At 51.2% G+C, this 16,595-nt stretch overlaps 2 protein-coding genes across 4 annotated transcripts in view; one reads left to right on the top strand and one right to left on the bottom strand.

Annotated features, from left to right (window-relative positions):
• Window positions 1–170: 170 nt before the first annotated feature.
• Window positions 171–6,056, bottom strand: NTHL1 (nth like DNA glycosylase 1). The gene is made up of 5 exons (XM_054994660.1): window positions 5,642–6,056; window positions 5,381–5,551; window positions 4,324–4,483; window positions 2,174–2,279; window positions 171–685 (listed from the first exon to the last, which is right to left on the bottom strand). The coding sequence occupies exons 1-5, from the start codon at window positions 6,029–6,031 to the stop codon at window positions 562–564; spliced, it is 951 nt and encodes a 316-aa protein (XP_054850635.1). The 5' UTR covers window positions 6,032–6,056; the 3' UTR covers window positions 171–561.
• A 59-nt stretch (window positions 6,057–6,115) lies between these two features.
• Window positions 6,116–16,595, top strand: part of TSC2 (TSC complex subunit 2) — a 51,694-nt gene continuing 41,214 nt past the window's right edge. For all 3 annotated transcript variants that reach the window (XM_054994649.1, XM_054994648.1, XM_054994647.1), the window contains exons 1-14: window positions 6,116–6,150; window positions 9,259–9,422; window positions 9,685–9,771; window positions 10,367–10,477; window positions 10,604–10,748; window positions 10,870–10,987; window positions 11,322–11,370; window positions 11,864–11,989; window positions 12,681–12,754; window positions 13,176–13,302; window positions 13,984–14,127; window positions 14,645–14,782; window positions 15,651–15,754; window positions 16,031–16,112. In XM_054994649.1, the coding sequence (XP_054850624.1) occupies window positions 9,285–9,422; window positions 9,685–9,771; window positions 10,367–10,477; window positions 10,604–10,748; window positions 10,870–10,987; window positions 11,322–11,370; window positions 11,864–11,989; window positions 12,681–12,754; window positions 13,176–13,302; window positions 13,984–14,127; window positions 14,645–14,782; window positions 15,651–15,754; window positions 16,031–16,112 (1,443 nt within the window). In that variant the 5' untranslated portion in view covers window positions 6,116–6,150; window positions 9,259–9,284. The remainder of the gene's footprint in view (window positions 6,151–9,258; window positions 9,423–9,684; window positions 9,772–10,366; window positions 10,478–10,603; window positions 10,749–10,869; window positions 10,988–11,321; window positions 11,371–11,863; window positions 11,990–12,680; window positions 12,755–13,175; window positions 13,303–13,983; window positions 14,128–14,644; window positions 14,783–15,650; window positions 15,755–16,030; window positions 16,113–16,595) is intronic.

Here is a 16,595-nt window from a genome sequence, read left to right as displayed (position 1 = left end):
AGCTCTGACCTTTTTATAACAGAGGCCGGGAACGCGCAAGCTGAACTCATTCCCCCGTTTACGTGCGGAAGACCATTTTCACCCCTCAGCCAAGCTCCCTGTTTTACACTGGCCTCATCCCAGGTAACACACAATCCAAAGCACAGCCACTGAAAAGGAGAGGTATGGCTGCACGTACTGAAGGAATCCAAGTTTTAAAATAACATCTTTTATTCATTAAACAGCTTTCTAACCATTGCTCCCTTGCCAATGGAGCAATCCTTTCAGTACAGTCTGGCACACCACTGCTGAAACATCTCTATGGTTGTCTTTGGTAGAAACAATTGCTGTTGGTCCCCTTGCACCAGTACATAGGATGGGAAGACCAGAAACTGCGTGCCTCTGGATTTGCCCATCAGGATCCCTCTTGCCACGCCAGTGTCCGGCACAGGAGCAGGGTCAGCCACAGAATCACATGTCTGTTGGTGGCCCCTGGATGCCCACCTTCAAAGGGGTCTCACTCCCCCGTGCAGCAGATGATCAGCATGTCCAGTGGGAATAGCAAGTCAAGTGCTTTGCCTCTCAGTGCTTCCTGGAAGCTGGGCAGATGGCCTGGTTGAGGCATTCACTGCATCGGGGGTTTACAGGCAAGCAGATCTGTTGGCCAAACCCAACCAGAAGCCAGTTTAACTCACTCCAGAGTTCCCTGGGGAGGACAGAGAGAGAAGGAATGAGAACTTGAAGACAAAAACAAAAATGAAAATCAGGAGGCTCGGCTGTATCAATCCAAATTTGGGTCTAAGGTAGTGATCAAGATCGAAAAGCTGGTTGTGACTAGAGATGGATACCCGAACAGCAATACCAACTAAAAAAAACCACGAACAGCCCAATCTGCTGTTCGCGAACAAACTGTTCGTGAGGCCGCATTCTAAACAAACAGGAAGTCGTTGCAAGCCTCGTTCGTCAAGTCAGACAGTCTGGCACCTGCAATCAATTCCCTTGGCAACTCAGGCAGGGATTGTCTGAACTCTGTCTGAACTCCTGCTGTTGCCCTGGAAACCCCAATCTAAGCCCAATTTAGCTTGATAGGCAGGTCTTCCTTCCAAGTGTGGAGCTCCAAATTTGTTTCAAGAGGAAAAGACCAGTGGGGAGGGGGGCTCCCAGCTCTGGCTTTCAGGGAGAGACAGCTGCTGTTAGAGAGACAGGGTGAGTGCATTGGAGCTTGAATTTTCTGTGTGTGTGGTGGGATAGGGATCTACCCGTTTAGGTTCCAGGGCTGCTGGCAGGCTCTGGGGCCAAGCTATTTATTATTGGTACATTCCCTGCTGCCTGCTCAGGTGGGGTTTCTGGGAGTGGTGCAGTAGGGATCTTGACGGCTGGAGGAGAGCCTGTTGGCCCCCACGAACAACGAACATGTTTGCGACAGGATCATGTTCATCAGTGTTCGTTGTTTGTGGATGGCAACAATGAACACCATGTTCGGGGTTTTTTTTCTGTTTGTGCCCATGTCTAGGTGACTCCCTTTGCTGGTGGGTCACAAGAACAGGAGAAAAGTAGTAGGACAGGCGAGAAGGTAACTAAGGGGTCTGACTCTGCATAATGTGCAAAATGGCCATGAACTATTGCCTGTTGATTTATCCAGCTATGTCCTTTGTAAATACTAAAAAATGAAAAATAAAATAGAAACTTGTTCAGTGTTACCTGATGTGAGATCCCTGCATCTTATGTGAGGAAAGGAAAGCAAGTGAGGAATTATTTTGCAAATGGGTCTGGAAACGTAGGGAGATTTTAGAAGTGGGTCCTGCTTCCAAGCATTTGAGAACCATTGCTCGAAAGTCTGTATTTTCCAAGGGGTGTGGTGGGAGATTCTTTAGATTATTAGGATTCCTGAATGAGAAAATCAGACCCTTGTCGTCATATCAGCAATCCATGTCAGGTGTTTTTGGAGTTATATAATCAGTTGAAGCTTAGCTCAAGCCTCAAGGGAACACTTGATTTTGCTGTATTTCTGTAAGGGAGAATGGAAAAGCAAACTTTAAAGATAGCCCTCAGTTGAATTGGTACCCTCAGAACACCTACATCAGCTTTATCACACCTCAGACAGGTGGACAATCCTAGGAACAGCAAGATAATTTTCTAAGAAGTTAAGGAACAATCACTTTGCATCCTTTCTCAGTGCAATGGAGAAGTTCACCTGGGGAGCCACTTTTCCAGGGCCTGCCTGGTCTCCTCAGGGTGTTTTGTCTCCTCCTTTACCCACTTCAACCTGTTGGAAATCCGGTGCACATGAGTGTCCACACCTAGAGGAGGAGGAAGATGTCAGGATCAAGTGGGGCGGAAAAGGAGAATGGAGAGGTCACTCCCTATTTGGATTTAGGAAAGACATTCCCTTCCCTGTATGTGATTGGCATGGGCCCTGGCCTGTTCACGAGAGCCCGTGCAATAGCCTCTGGCCATGTGCCTGTTCTCTGCTTGTCAAACCTCAATTGTCAGGTTTCTTAAGCTAGTTGTGTGGATGTGTGCAAATGTGTGCCTCTCGAGGGATACTCGGGCTTCTAGCTTTTTGATTCTATTAAGCTCATTTCTAAAATTCTTCTTCCTCTGCATGCCAGTGATTCAATGTTCAGCTAATACTCCCAACTTATAAAAATAACATTTAATTTATATACTGCCCTTCAGGACAACTTAACATCCACTCAAAGCGGTTTACAAAGTATGTTTTTTTATCCCTACAACGAAACACCCTGTGAGGTGGGTGGGGCTGAGAGAGCTCTGAGAGAGCTGTGACTGACCCAAGGTCACCCAGCTGGCTTCAAGTGGAAGAGTGGGGAATCAAACCTGGCTCTCCAGATTAGAGTCCTACCGCTCTTAAGCACTACACCAAACTGGCCTATTCCACAAGGTGGAAGGAAAGGCAGACAGGAGATTTTTTTCTGTCTTCAGCCTCTAGAGCATGAGACCCCCTTTCTTCACTTTATGATGCTTCTCCCACCTCTCCAGAGGAGTTAGCTGTGTTAGTCTGTAGTAGCAAAATCTGACGAAGAGAACAGTGATTCTCGAAAGCTTATGCTACAGTAAAGTTGGTTAGTCTTAAAGGTGCTACTGGACTCTTTTCAATTCTCCTACCTCTCTGCACATTTCTAGACACATGCTTCACACCATCTTGTGAACAGGAGGCCTGTGGTCACCTGAGGAAGCATGCATTGCGGGAAACCTTCCACTTCCACCTAGAGCTTACCTGGGTTGTCAAAGGCAGGTAACATTTTAACGGGGAAGCAATCCAAACACTACAGGTGGGATCCAGCGTATTTACCACCGCATTCTGCTGCCTTGAGTGACCTTGGCTGCCCCCTTCCCAAGTCAGTTTCACACCAACCAGCCCCTGAGGCCACAGGGCTGCCCAGGATCTCATGACTCTTTTTTACAACCCATGCATATTTGAATACAAACCAGAATTAGGCAACTGTCCTCTACTTTGTGCAAGGAAAGTGGCATCACAGCGCCACCTTCTGCTCACAGCAGTGTCCAGCCACAGGCCAACGCTTCCTAGAGATGCGGTTGGAAGCAACAGCCATCAGATCTGCTTTCAGGAGGAATGGCAGTTAGTTCATACCACTCAGCTGCTGCGGCAAACAGATAAGCCACCTGAGCCAGAAGCAGAGTTGCCAACTCTGGGTAGGGAAATTCCTGGAGACCAGAGGGGGAACCTGGCGAGGAGAGGGATGTCATGCCATTTTCTCCAGGGCAATGGATCTTTTGGGTCTGAATATAATTCCAAGAGAACTCCAGCCCGCACTCTTACTTGCAAACACAGGATTGGTTCAGATGTGCACTGGAATAAGATGGCAGAATCCTATAAAGGTAAGCTGGGTTGTACCACTCCAGACAGCTGATAGTAGAATCCAGGTATGATTTGAATTAAGAAACCAACTCTTAAGAGATGGAACTCTAGCACAGCACAGGAAATCATCGCCTTTTCTATTGGCTTACTGTGCTGGTTTTCGAGCTGCGGTGAATTTGTAACATAGATTGCAAATTGTGAATGGCACGCTGCTGTCCCCCATCTAAAGTGAGTCAGGGCCAGAACTGAGTACTCAAGCGGTGAGTACGTGTGCCCCTAATGGCACACTTTAGTTTGCAGGCATCTAGCTTATTGCTTCAACAGACTAACGTAGCTAACCCCAGGAAGACGGGAGCTGGACAAGTGGGGGAAAACCTGACCACAGAGCTCCATAATATAAATGTTGTCAAAAGCAACCCAGATGACTTGTGCTAGGGAAGGAAGGCCAAAAAACGGTCCATTCTCTGCCAGCTGCCAAGTCCTATGACTACAAGAGAGAGTACCGATTCCGGAGACGGTCTGCCAGGCGATATTCATAACGAGATGGGCCATTTTGGGTCCAACCCCAGGCAGCTTCACCAGCTCTGCCACAGTCTTTGGGATGTCACCTGCATAATCCCGCTTCAGGATGGCCGTGGTTTGCTTGATGTATCGTGCTTTGTTCTGCAGTTGGGGAAAAAAGGAGTCCAGCTAGTGAACAAAGAACCATTTGGCCTGGCCACATCGGCACAGAGTAGGGGCAGACTGAAGCCATGCCTTGCCCATAAAAAAGGGATATGCATCCAAGGCAGGAAGGGATTTGTGGAAGTCTTAGAAGGGGCTGTGGCTCGGTGGTGGTGGTGGGGCCTGCCATGGCTCAGTTCCTGACTTCTCCAGCTTTGAGAAAGGCACTGCTCAGTCTCTGAGAATCCTGGGCAGCTGCTGCAAACCAGTGGGCCGAAAGTGACCCAAAGGGACTGGTGGAAGGGTTGTTATATAGAGGATGGTGTGGACTTGTTTTCCACTGCCCCAGAAGGTTGGACCAGAACCAACGAGGTGAAATTAAATCAAAAGTTTTCAGCTAAACATTAGGAAGAATTTCCTGACAGTTCGAGTGGTCCCTCAGTGGAACAGGCTTCCCTGGGAGGTGGCGGGCTCTCCTTCTTTGGAGGTTTTTAAGCAGAGGCTAGATGGCCATCTTACAGCAATGCTGATTCTGTGAACCTGGGCAGGTCATGAGGGGGAGGGCAGGAAGGGTTACATCAGTGCATAGTTCTTGCAGCACCTACTTCCATGCCCAGGGTAAGGCTGATTGCCACTTTGGGGTCAGGAAACATTTCCCCCCAGCCCAGGGATCCTGATGGAGTTTTGCCATCTTCTGGGCATGGAGCAGGGGGCACTGGGGTGCGGGGAGGGAGTTGTGAATTTCCTGCATGGTGGAGGAGCTGGACTAGATGACCCCGGAGGGCCCTGCCAACCCCGTGACTCTATGAAATGCCCCCTGGAAGGCCCCGAAGGAAGAGAGTTCGGGACCCCGGCGGTGGGGAAGCGGCCGAGGCGCGGGGGCCGTTGCCGACGCACCTTCCAGAAGCCCACCGGGTAAATGAGGCGGCCCAGCGCGCCTTCCTCCGCCTGCAGGATGCGGTCCACGGTGAGGCCGTCCTCCCTCAGGCGCCGCACGGCCGCCCACGTCACCTGGTCCCGGGTCTGGCTGGAGAGCATCAGCGCGAGCAGCACCTGGTAGCGCCGCACCTGCGGGACCGGCCACGCCCAGAGCAGGTGAGCGGCGGCGGCGACGCCCCCGGCCCCGCCGCCCTCCCTGCCCGTCCGCCCGGGCCTCACCTCGGGAGGGGCCGCCCCGTCCACGCAGGCCGCGGCCCCCATCCGGTCCACGGGGGCGTCTCTGGCCGCCCTCATCGCGCGGATGTGGGCCAGCTGCCGCCGCCAGCCCTCCGGCTCCCACCGCGGCGCCGCCTCCGCCTCGCCGCCTCGGGGCGCTTCGTACTCCACGCAGAGCCGCCTGCGCCGCCGGGGGCTGCTCCGAGGGGCGGCGGAGGCTTCGCCCTTGGCTGCGCGGCAAGCAGAGGGGCCGGGCCGGGGGGCTCGGGGGGCGCCTGCGGGGGGGGCCGGGGCCGTCTCCATCTCCCCCGCCCTCCCGTCCCGGCCCTCCCCGCCTCTGGCCGCGCCCAGCCGCCGCCTCCGCCGCAGCGGAACTCTCCGGGCGGCGCACATGCCTCAGCCCCGCCGCGGAACTACGATCCCCGCCATGCCCTGCGGGAGCCGGAAGCGGCGGGGACGGCGTTTCCGGCGGGAGGGGGCGGGGACGGAGACGGAGACTGCCGCCGAGGGAGGTAAGGGGCCGGAGGAACTGCGGCGGGCCGGGCCGGGCCTTCGCTTCCCCTTCCCCGGGGCCTGGCTGCCGGGCGGGCCTCCCGCAAGGGCCGGGGAGCGCTCCCCGCTGGCGCGGCTTCCTCACCCCTGTAATCTGCCCGGAGCCCTCGCGGGAAAGGGGGCTCTGGACGGTCCTTGCCCGGGAGCCTCGGAGGGGCCCGCGCGCTGGGGCTGGGGCTGGGGCTGGGGCTGGGGCTGGCCCGCCGGCCGTGGCAGGGGCCTGAGGCCTGGCCTCCGCGGTGTGTGCAGCCCTGCACCCGGTTTCTGCGAGTTTCCCCAAATTTCTATTGCGCTGTTGAGGGACAGTCTCAGCCAGTGATAGTACCGGATTACGCCGTGTAAGCCGCCTTGAGTCTCCTTGAGAAAGGTGGGCTTACAACATTGATAAAACAAGCACGCAAGCGCTGGGGTAGAGTTCCCTCCACGGTTGCCAACCTCCAGGGTTGGCCTAGAGTTCTCCCCCCATTTCAGCATATATCTCTGCTCCCCTGGAGAAAATGACAGCTTTGGCGAGCCAGCCCGAGGCAATACCATAGAGTCTGGGAGGAACAGAGTGATATCACATTTTATTGTGTTTATACTCTACCTTTCTCATTGGGACATAGTGCAATTCAATAAGACCAAGGACTAGGATCTTTAATGAACAAAACAATACAATCAATGGCTAAACCATTCAATGAATACAAATAATAGCTATGGGCTGCAGAAATTTGAAACGAGTAAATTGGAAACATGGAGATGAAGCCTTGCTGATAGCTTTAACGATGCAGAAACTAATCAGAAGTTATTACTCTCTGGGGGCACTGCTCCTCCATAATATCAGATAAGCCCCAGCATATCTGTCATGCATTAATTGTATCCGACGGTTAATGCCAGTAATTTCCCAGCCAGAGTTGGTAACCCTAGCAGCCCTTGTGGTGTCCCCCCACTCCACTGAACCTATCTCCACTTATTCTGGGGTGGGCTGGCTTGGCCACTTTTTAGGTGTGTCCCAGATCATGTTATTTTTATAGTGTCGGCAGACTTGTTTTAAAGGGGGGAAATTACAACTGCAAGTTTTGATTCTCGTATGGTGAATTGCGCTACAACACACCTGCACATATGCCTTATGCTTTTGTTGCTTAGAATCTCATTTTATGATAGTCAAGCCTATGTAGAATAGAGAAAAAATCAAAGATGTAGAGATTGGACAGCACTCATACAGAGATATCTGAACTGCACAGATTACTCATTTTTTCACATGGAGTTACACATTGGACTCAAAAACTGGTATTCTAACCTTTAAATTCCTATTGAAATTATAATTGTTGCTGATGTTATGCTAATCTAAAGTTGTAAATGGTCATATTGGCCCATGCAAAATCCAGAACAGGAAACAAAATCCACACAGTATTTCTTACTAGGGTCAACCATAATGACACAAAACACTCTGCAAGCTTTTGAGCTTCTCAGAACTCTTCATCAGGCTAAATGTAATGAAAATTTAAAAATTAAGGAAGTAAAAAGCAGATTTTCCAGGTATAAATCTTAAGACTTGAGCAGCACAATCCTGAGGCCCACCTTCCCTCTGGTGTCCACAAGCCCATGTACCTGTGGCTCTGCTCATCCCCTCCCTAAGGTCTTTCACAGGAGAGGTACACTGGTGGCCGAGCTTGGCAAGGCACAGTGAGAGAGCAGCAGAGTGCATGCCACATCATTCCCTGGACAACCCCACCAGTATCCCACAGTGGCTGCATCGTCCCCATAACAGGCACGCAAGTGGCAAGCAAAGGCACAGCCAATGCTCGGGCCACAATCCTCCCACTTGTCGACATTCCCACCCCCTTGCCAGAGAGCCTGCATTGCCAGAACAGAGACCTCATAACAGTGGTGCCTGTATCAAGGTGCCCAGCTGGGGGAAGATGTGGTGCTGGGGGGGCAGCCCATGGCCCCCCCAGCACTGCCAGAGGTGCCTAGCTGCCCCACATGGCCCAGGTTGCTGGACCCTCGATGCACAGGGGAAGGCTGTGCCCCAGCAATGGTGCTTGCGGCTATGCGACACCCTCCTGTGCTGGTATTGCATGGTCTGCCGACGGGACCAGCCTCCACTATCCGGCCACGCACACGTGGGTGTGAGGGGTGTGGTCCACTCCCTGCCCCCAACCCCCTGGCTGCTGTAAAGGATCTATGCAGATGAGGGGGCATCTGTCTGGTGTCTTACACCCCAGTGGCATGGGGAGGGGGGGTGATAGCCCTCCCCTCTGCACATGGATGGGTCCCCCCATCTCACATACTGGTATTTTGCACAAACTGGTCCTGCATGTATTGATACATGATATTAATTGTATTATCTGTGAATGGCCAAATTGCACTTGCGCTTTATTGGTCTGAGATACTCTTGTTGGATATAGGAATTTTGGATAGGTAGTTGGTAGTACTCATTGAGGCTTTTGTAGCACTTTGAGTTTCTTTAAAGTTTATTCAGCCTAGACTTTGTATGGTATACCATTGAAAAAATTTGTTTGAGCATTATGGAATCTTATTGTTAGTTATATATATTTTTCAAACACTGTTGCCGCTAGTATTTCGCTTGGATAATTTTGATTGATCTCCTAGTTTTCCTGGCTTGCTGTTCTGTTTTCACAGCTGAGCAGGTGCGCCGGTGGGCGTGCTGCTCTTAGCAAGCATGAAAGTGAAATCCTGCCCTCAAGTCATAGTTGACGTACAGCAACCCCTGGCAGAGTTTTCATGGCAGGAGACTAACAGAGGTGGTTTGCCATTGCCTGCCTCCGCAACTCTGGACTTCGTTGAAGGTCTCCCATCCAGTTGCTAACCAAGGCCATCCCTGCATAGCTTCTGAGATCTGACAAGATCAGGCTCTCCTGGGCTATTCAGGTCAGGGCATTAGCAAGCATGAAGGCTTCTCTGTACATTACTGTCCTAGAACATCCTTGGTGAGAAGGAAAATTCTTTTGTATGCTTGAGTGTCACCAGAGAATCTGAAATGAGGTGGTCACTTGGAGAAGTGGGGCTTTTACAGCTGTGTTCTGCCGATGATGCTCTGTCAACTTACCATTTTCTCTGTACAGGTTCCTTGATGAGTTCCTAGTTAACAATGGCCAAGCTTCAAAGCAAAGATCCTGGTTTAAAGGAGAAATTTAAAAATCTCTTGGGGTTTGGACAATCCCGGCCTAATTCCAAGTCATCAGAAGGGAAGCAGACAGAATTCATCATCACTGCAGAGATACTCAAGGTAAAATATATGGATTTGGTTAGAGCCTGGGAACCCCAGAGGGCAAATGCTATGGGAGCAGGAGGCAGAGAGACAGAAGCCTCGACAGTCAGGCAGCCCCAGTGCCTCTTGCCAGGTGGCCCTGTGACGTCTGGGCTTTTAGTGGTTTGGCCAGGTGGGGGTGGTGTGGCTGCACCTGGTTCTGCCTCCGCTGAGATCACAGGGTTGTATCCCACCTTACAGGCAGATCTTGGGCAACCCAGGCTGTTCTGCTTTATTCCAGGAACTGAGCATAGAATGTGGCTTGAACAACCGGATACGGGCAATCAGTCAGATCTGCGAGGTGGCAAAAACCAAAAAGTTCGAAGAGGTACGTTTGTTCAAAGGGAAATGACTTAGGTGGAGGGAGGATTGAGGGATCATGCCGTGAAATGTCCCCCTTCTCTCTTCCTCTTCCTGCAGGAGAGAAAAAGCAGACATGCCTGTTCATCCTCAATATATTGGACCCTTTCTGGATGATTGCTGGGGTGGGGTGGGGTAGGGTAGAGAAGATGCTTGAACTGAACAAACATTTGTTGTTCTCTCTTGCCCCAATATGAGCAGACTGAAGCTGGATGTGGCTCGAGGGTGGCAGAATGCTCTTCTTTCGGTACCAGAAACCCAAAGCCCTCTCTGTGTTGTTTAGCACTTAGCTGTTCAGGCCTTTGTACCCTGGTCTCCGTTTCCTGCATCAGCCAGATAAAGTTGTAAACCTATAAAAAAAAGATTGGGGCATGTCAGTTCTTATGGGGGAAGAAGCTTCCCCCTTGCTCCCCAGATTGGGAGTGTGGGTGTTGTGGAAATAATAGATGGGATAGTGGATTTTTGGTGGGGTGGTGATGATCAAGTGTGATGTGTATTATCACCCATGGACAGTAAACTGCATGTGTGGGATAACTCATTATTGCTTCTGGCATCTCCTTCAGCATGCGGTAGAAGCGATTTGGAAAGCAGTAGCCGATATGCTGCAGCCAGATCGACCCCTTGAGGCTAGGCATGCTGTGCTCCACCTGCTGAAGGCCATCATTCAAGGACAGGTAAGGCTTAGAAGTGCACCTGAGCAGTATATAAAGCCTAGAAGCTGAATCTGGCTAATTTAGGCTCCTGGGAAGGGTGTTTTGTGGAAGTCAATAACTCCCCTCTCCCATCCCTTTGCCTTGCAGGGTGAGAGGCTTGGCATCCTCCGAGCTCACTTCTTTAAAGTGATTAAGGATTACCCTTCCAACGAAGATCTGCATGAACGGCTTGAGGTCTTCAAGGCTCTTACAGATAACGGAAAATACATCACTTATCTGGAAGAGGAATTGGGTGTGTCTCCTTTCCCCTCGGTCACTGACTGATTGTGGTGGTGGGGAATTCCGGCACCTAGAGGCTGTTGTTTCCCACTCCGAGACTGCAGCGCCTCACTCTCTCTCTCCTTCCCCTACAGCTGAATTTGTCCTCCAGTGGATGGATGTTGGTTTGACTTCTGAGTTTCTGCTAGTACTTGTCAACTTGGTCAAGTTCAACAGCTGTTACCTGGATGATTATGTTGCTGACATGGTCCAGTAAGGCTGGCCTTCTGGTCTTCTAAGCCGCTCTGATTAGGTGGTCTTAAATCACTGATCCAACCTTTCTGTAGGAGACGCGCTTCTGTCTGTGTCAATTTAAACACTGTGACTTTCCCCCCATGTTGTGGAGCAGCTTCAGCAGAAATAACAAAAGGGAACTAGGAATGAACCGCAGTGGTGGAGGAGTGGGCCACGGCTGTTAGAACTCTGTGGCTGGGGAAAGGTGCTCGGACGGGGCTTCGGGGTAGTCTTGCTAGAAAATAGTAGGGGAGAGCTTGTTTCTTCCCTGTTTTTTAAGAAAGGAAGCTAATTTCATTGCCCTTCTCTGCAGCATAATCTGCCTCTTGTGCATTCAGACGTCCTCGGCGGCTGACATTGAGGTCAGTAGTTCTGCGAATGTTTTGGGTTTGGAAGACAAACAGCTGTTTTTAGGACTTGGATTTAGAGGATGATCAGCAGTCAAGGAAGGGAGGAGATGGTCTCCTAAATAAGTCTGCCGGATACCTATCGCTTTCTCCCTCCCTGCCTGGAACCCCTTCCCAGAATCCTGAGTGCTGCCATCCGTCTCCTTTATAATCTCTCCTCAAACCCCCCACCCCCACCCCCACCCCCCATGCCCCAGCCTTTAACCCAGTAGTCCTCAGACCATCCTGAAACAAAGCCTTGGGTAAACGCAACTGCTGGTATTCGCTACTTGCTCTCCTGCTCCTCATTTCCCTTCCCAGCTTGTGTTCTCTTACCCCCCTTCAATCAGCTTGTAGACTATAAACTCCGTGGGTAGTTGCCTTTTTGACTGCCGTCACTTTGTAAGTCAGCATGGATGTTGGTGCAAGCGGCTCTTGCCAGGGAATCCCTTCTCTCCCTGACCCCCAGGTTTCCCTGCAAGTCCTGGATGCCGTGGTTTGCTATAACTGCCTGCCTTCAGAAACTCTCCCTGTCTTCATCATCACCCTGTGCCGGACCATCAATGTGAAAGAACTCTGTGAGCCTTGCTGGAAGGTCAGTTGCTCAGTCTGCTGTACCTAGGAAGCAGTTGGGCTCTGCAGTTATCCAGCCCTGCAGTTATCCAGCTGATGTGTTTGGTTTGTCCGCCTGCATCTTCCAACAGCCAGTTTGATGTCGCGGTTTAAAGCGGGGGGACTCTAATCTGGAGAGCCGGGTTTGGTTCCCCACTCTTCCGCTTGAAGCCAGCTGGGTGACCTTGGGCTAGTCACAGCTCTCTCAGAGCCCTCTCAGCCCCACCCACCTCACAGGGTGATTGTTGTGAGGATAATAATAACATACTTTGTAAACTGTTCTGAGTGGGTGTTAAGTAGTTCTGAAGGGCGGTATATAAATTGAATGTTATTATTATCTGATACTAGCTTTTTTGAAAGTCAAACAAGAGGCTGGCTGTGGAGGAGAACTCATGCGCTGCAGGGTCTGCTGAGAGAATCTTTGGCTTGTCTCCTCTCCTGAAGTGTTAGAACTTCTGTGGCTCGATACCGCAAGCTCTGTAGCTGGAACGACCCAAGATGGGCAGAGGCTTCTTAATTTGCATCACGTAGTTGGGCACCAGAATGTACATTTTTCGCTGGCCTGGCTTTTGCACTTGCTTACTTTACACTCTTAGATGGGGTTGTTGGATAAGTCTCAGGCCTCTAAGATGTTACCCTTTTAAAAGCTGTTTCTGTGGTGTTTCACTGTCCAGCTTATGCGCAATCTGTTGGGAACTCATTTGGGTCACAACGCCATTTACAACATGTGCCGGATCATGGAAGACAGGTACACAACGCAGTTTTCTGAGCTGTCCTCTTTCCCAGGGCTGGCTGCTGTTGCGGGCATTGCCACGTTCTTGAGGGTCCTTTCCCCATTTTTTAAGGCCAGCAGTGGATATTTTGATCCCCCCCTGGGCTGAGAGAATCTTTGGGAAACAGTAAAGTAGTTATAGGAGCCACGAGTATGACCCAACTCTTTGGGACACCATGATGTGCCTGTCATGGGGCTCCTTGAGGGTTGTAGATCTGTATGAGCAAACATGAACTTTGTGCAAGTGGCAGTGCCACTGATGCTCTACAGATGCTCAGCAGTGATCCACTGGTGTGAATATGTGGCTCCCTCCCTAGGCAAAACCTGAGTGCTACTAATCTTGGTAGACTGTGTACAGCTTTTTCACTGTGACTTATAAAAACATCCATGTCTTCAGAACTTACATGACAGATGCAGCGCTGTTAAGAGGAGCTGTGTTCTTCGTGGGGATGGCTCTGTGGGGTGCACACAGGCTACAGTCGCTCAAAAATTCACCAACTTCAGTGCTGCCCTCTTTTCTGAAGGTAAGTCTGAGCCCCAGGAGACCGGTTTCTCATGGCCGCTGGTGGTGTCAGGCAGAGTTAAAATCGTGGAGACCTGGGTTGAAATCCCAATTCACCAGGTGACCTTGGGCCAATTGCTGATTCTCAGCCTCCACTGCCTCATAGGTTACTGGAAGGAAGGAAGGGTCAGGGAGGACACGGCCCTGAGCCCCTTGGAGGAAGGGCTGGAGGAAAGTAATCCTCTCTCCTAAGAGACTGGAAATACTCTCCCTGCCGCAGTGTCAAAGGTTTGCCAGTACCTGGGGGTGTGATGAACCCGTTGCTCTGGCCAAGAGGGTGATGTGATTTTATTGCACAATATTAGTCCATGGAAATGAACAGGGTTGTACCACTGTGGCCTCCTTGCTCCTGGCTACGGTCCCTCTGAATGCCCAATTAACCTTCACAAAGGCTTAGAACCCTCTCCTAGCTTCCTTAACCCCTCCTTGTAAACTTGCAGTCATGTCTGTGAGATCTCACACATACGTATTTTTTTTGTACATCTCCTAATGCGTTGCAGGCCATAGTTAAATATTTGGCAGTCTCTTCCAGCTCTCCTGAGAATATTTTGTTTCTCCAATGGCCCACCCTAAATGAACATTGGCCCTCTTCAGAGCACTCTTCCCTGTGCCACCTCCTTTACTCCGGGCCCTTCCCTTCCAGGCCATGACCTGCCCGAATGCTGTTGTATCTTACGAAATCGTGCTCTCCATAACGAGGCTGATCAAGAAGTATGGGAAGGAGCTGCAGGCGGTCACTTGGGACATCTTGCTGGATGTTATTGAGCAGCTGCTTCAGCAGTTGCAGGTAGGCCCGCCCCTCGTTTGTGCCACGAGAGTAGAGTGGCTCCTTAACTTGGCAGGACATAATATGTTGGGTGTGCCAGCTGTTACTGGCACTGCATGCCCTTCCGTGCCTTATTGATGTTCTGCTGATGTTGTTTTGGCTGCAAATCTGAGATTGATGCTGGGTTGCGCAGCAGTGATCAGGAGTCTTTTAATGCATGCTTTATCTCACTTTCTGCTCCTCCAACTTCTCCTCGCTGTCAAAGCATAGTTTGTAAGTATCCTGGGCTGGGTCCCCAAATTATTTGACCTCGTAAGTCATCTTGTGTTGTGTGTATATTTGGTCCTCGCATAAAAAACTCCCAAGCAGCACGTGTCTGTGGGAAGATTCCCTGGGACCTGCTATCCACGCCTAGTTTCTGGAAGCGAATCCAAATCGGGGACCAGGACCCAGAAGCGGAAGTTGAGGACCAGGGTCGGAGGCAGACACTCGGAGGCATCGAGGGCCGTGGCCTCAATTGGCTGTTTCTGCGTTTCAGACCCTGGAAAGCCAGGAGCTGAAATCCATCATCCATGACCTGCTGACCACTGTGGAGGAGCTGTGTGACCACAATGACTTCCACGGCTCCAAGGAGAGATACTTTGAGCTTGTGGAAAGATGTGCTGATCAGCGACCGGTAAGGCGGGGAAGTCTCCCGGGACATCTTCGGGGCGTCTTCAGGTGGGCTCCGTTGGGAAAGGAAATCCCTGCCTTGACGCCGTGGGCACAGCACTCTCTTTTCTCCACGCACCCTGAGCCAGAACTGCACAGCCGCTCTGGGAACGTCACGCTGTTTCCTGGAGAGGAGGCAGAAAGGCAGATTAAACCTGGTGCTTTTCACCGATTCAGGAGGAATGCGGCACACAGAGGAGCTGCCTGATACGAAGTCCGTTCTTTGGTCTGTCAGGGCAAGCACTGTCTGTTTTGGCTTGCAGCAGCAGCAGCTGTGTCTGGGGCCGCAGGCAGAGAGCGGCCTCCCTCCTCACCTAAGGCCTGGTCCTTTAACGGGAAATGCAGGGGATTGAGCTTGGGACCTTCTGCACGCAATGTGGGTGCTCTGCCCATGAGCCAGAGCTCTTGTCCCGAGAAGTGCTGTGGAGCCCTAAAGAAACTAGGAAGCAGCAGGGGTTGGGACTGTGCAGTGGGACGCAGGCCGCTATTCCTGTCATGCACGCGTAAAATGCCTTGTTGGGACTGGATCTCAGCCTGCGTGACTCCAGCTCCAAGTTCTGTGTTGAAAGGCTCACGTTGCTGGTTTTTCTCGGTGTACTTTAGCTACAGGATGAACACAATCTGTGCATGATGAGGAAGAATGTCTTGATCAGTAAATGGAACCTCGTGGGCTTTGAGCCCCCTAGAAGGGCAAATTTCTTTGGGGTCCGTCATTTAGCTAAATCAGTTTTTCTCTGCATTACCCTCCTGTTGTGCTCAGGAGGCTTCTTCATGTTGGGTTTGGAGATGTATAAACCCCCCCCCCCTGGCATTTCTGTCGTTTTGCGGTCAAGGAGTCTTCGGTTTTGAACCTGATCACCTACCGAGCCCAGTCCATCCACCCCGCTAAGGACGGCTGGATCCACAAGCTGCAGGGGCTAATGGAGCGGTTCTTCAGGTAGGCCCCCTGTTCAATCTCAGCCCTCTGTTACCTTGGGTGCAGTCCAGAGGAGCGGTTCATTGAGCACAGCGGGGGGCCTAAACACCCACAGACCCCAGTGTGACGCCATCCTTTCCCTGTGCTTTCGTCTGCTCCAGAGTTTGCAAATCAACCTCCAAATCACTCAGATTGGTTCCTGCTGAATTTTTTCAACATTTACAATTTATTACTGTAGGAGACTTGGGGGAGGGGCTGCCCTGCTTTAAAGCATTCCTGTCTGCTTTTTCTCCTTAGAAACGAGAATCGGAGTGCCGTGCGTATCAAAGTTTTGCATGTCCTGTCCTTTGTCTTGAGTGTGAACAGGCAGTTTTATGAGGTTGGTGCTCGTTACATTAACTCGTGGCCGGCTGCATTGCCGGGGCCTGGCTGGCATGCTCCAGGCCTCTTTCTAAAACTTCTACTGTTTATGTGTATTTTTGAGGGGGGCGGGCTGACGACAGTAGAGCTCTACCGTTCTAGAGTAGTGGTTGAAATCTGGTTTCTCCTCTGTGAGCACAAGAATTGTCTCTTCTTGTTCAGACCAGAGGCTGGTTTATCTACCATGTGTTTATCCTTCCTGTTATCCAAGAAGCCCAGGGAAGCGTATACATTGCTCTTTTCCTTACCTTGTTACCATGTGAACCTTGAGAGGCAGGTTAGGCAGAGAGAGAGAGACTGGCCCAAGTTCCTCCTGTAGGTGAAGGGTGAGGCTTGAACCCAGGTTTCATGGATAACATGCAGTCCAGACCCCCTGCCGTGTCAGCTTGTGCCATTCTGAATTCATCTTTGTGCTGGGGAGGCTCAAAACCGAGATGCTGGT

The sequence above is a fragment of the Eublepharis macularius genome, chromosome 12, assembly GCF_028583425.1.
Source record: "Eublepharis macularius isolate TG4126 chromosome 12, MPM_Emac_v1.0, whole genome shotgun sequence".
NCBI lineage: Eukaryota > Metazoa > Chordata > Lepidosauria > Squamata > Eublepharidae > Eublepharis > Eublepharis macularius.
The sequence above is the reverse complement of the archived record's forward strand: the minus strand, read 5'-3'. Positions and strand labels throughout refer to the sequence as shown.

Bases quoted from the DNA above. Each gene is read 5' to 3' on its own strand.
- NTHL1 (XM_054994660.1), bottom strand. From the start codon at position 6,031: ATGTGCGCCGCCCGGAGAGTTCCGCTGCGGCGGAGGCGGCGGCTGGGC. The intron at 5,552-5,641 runs GTGAGGCCCGGG...CCGGTCCCGCAG, and splicing joins ACGGGGCGGCCCCTCCCGAG to GTGCGGCGCTACCAGGTGCT. The intron at 2,280-4,323 runs GTACTCTCTCTT...CTCCTCCTCTAG, and splicing joins GCAGACCGTCTCCGGAATCG to GTGTGGACACTCATGTGCAC.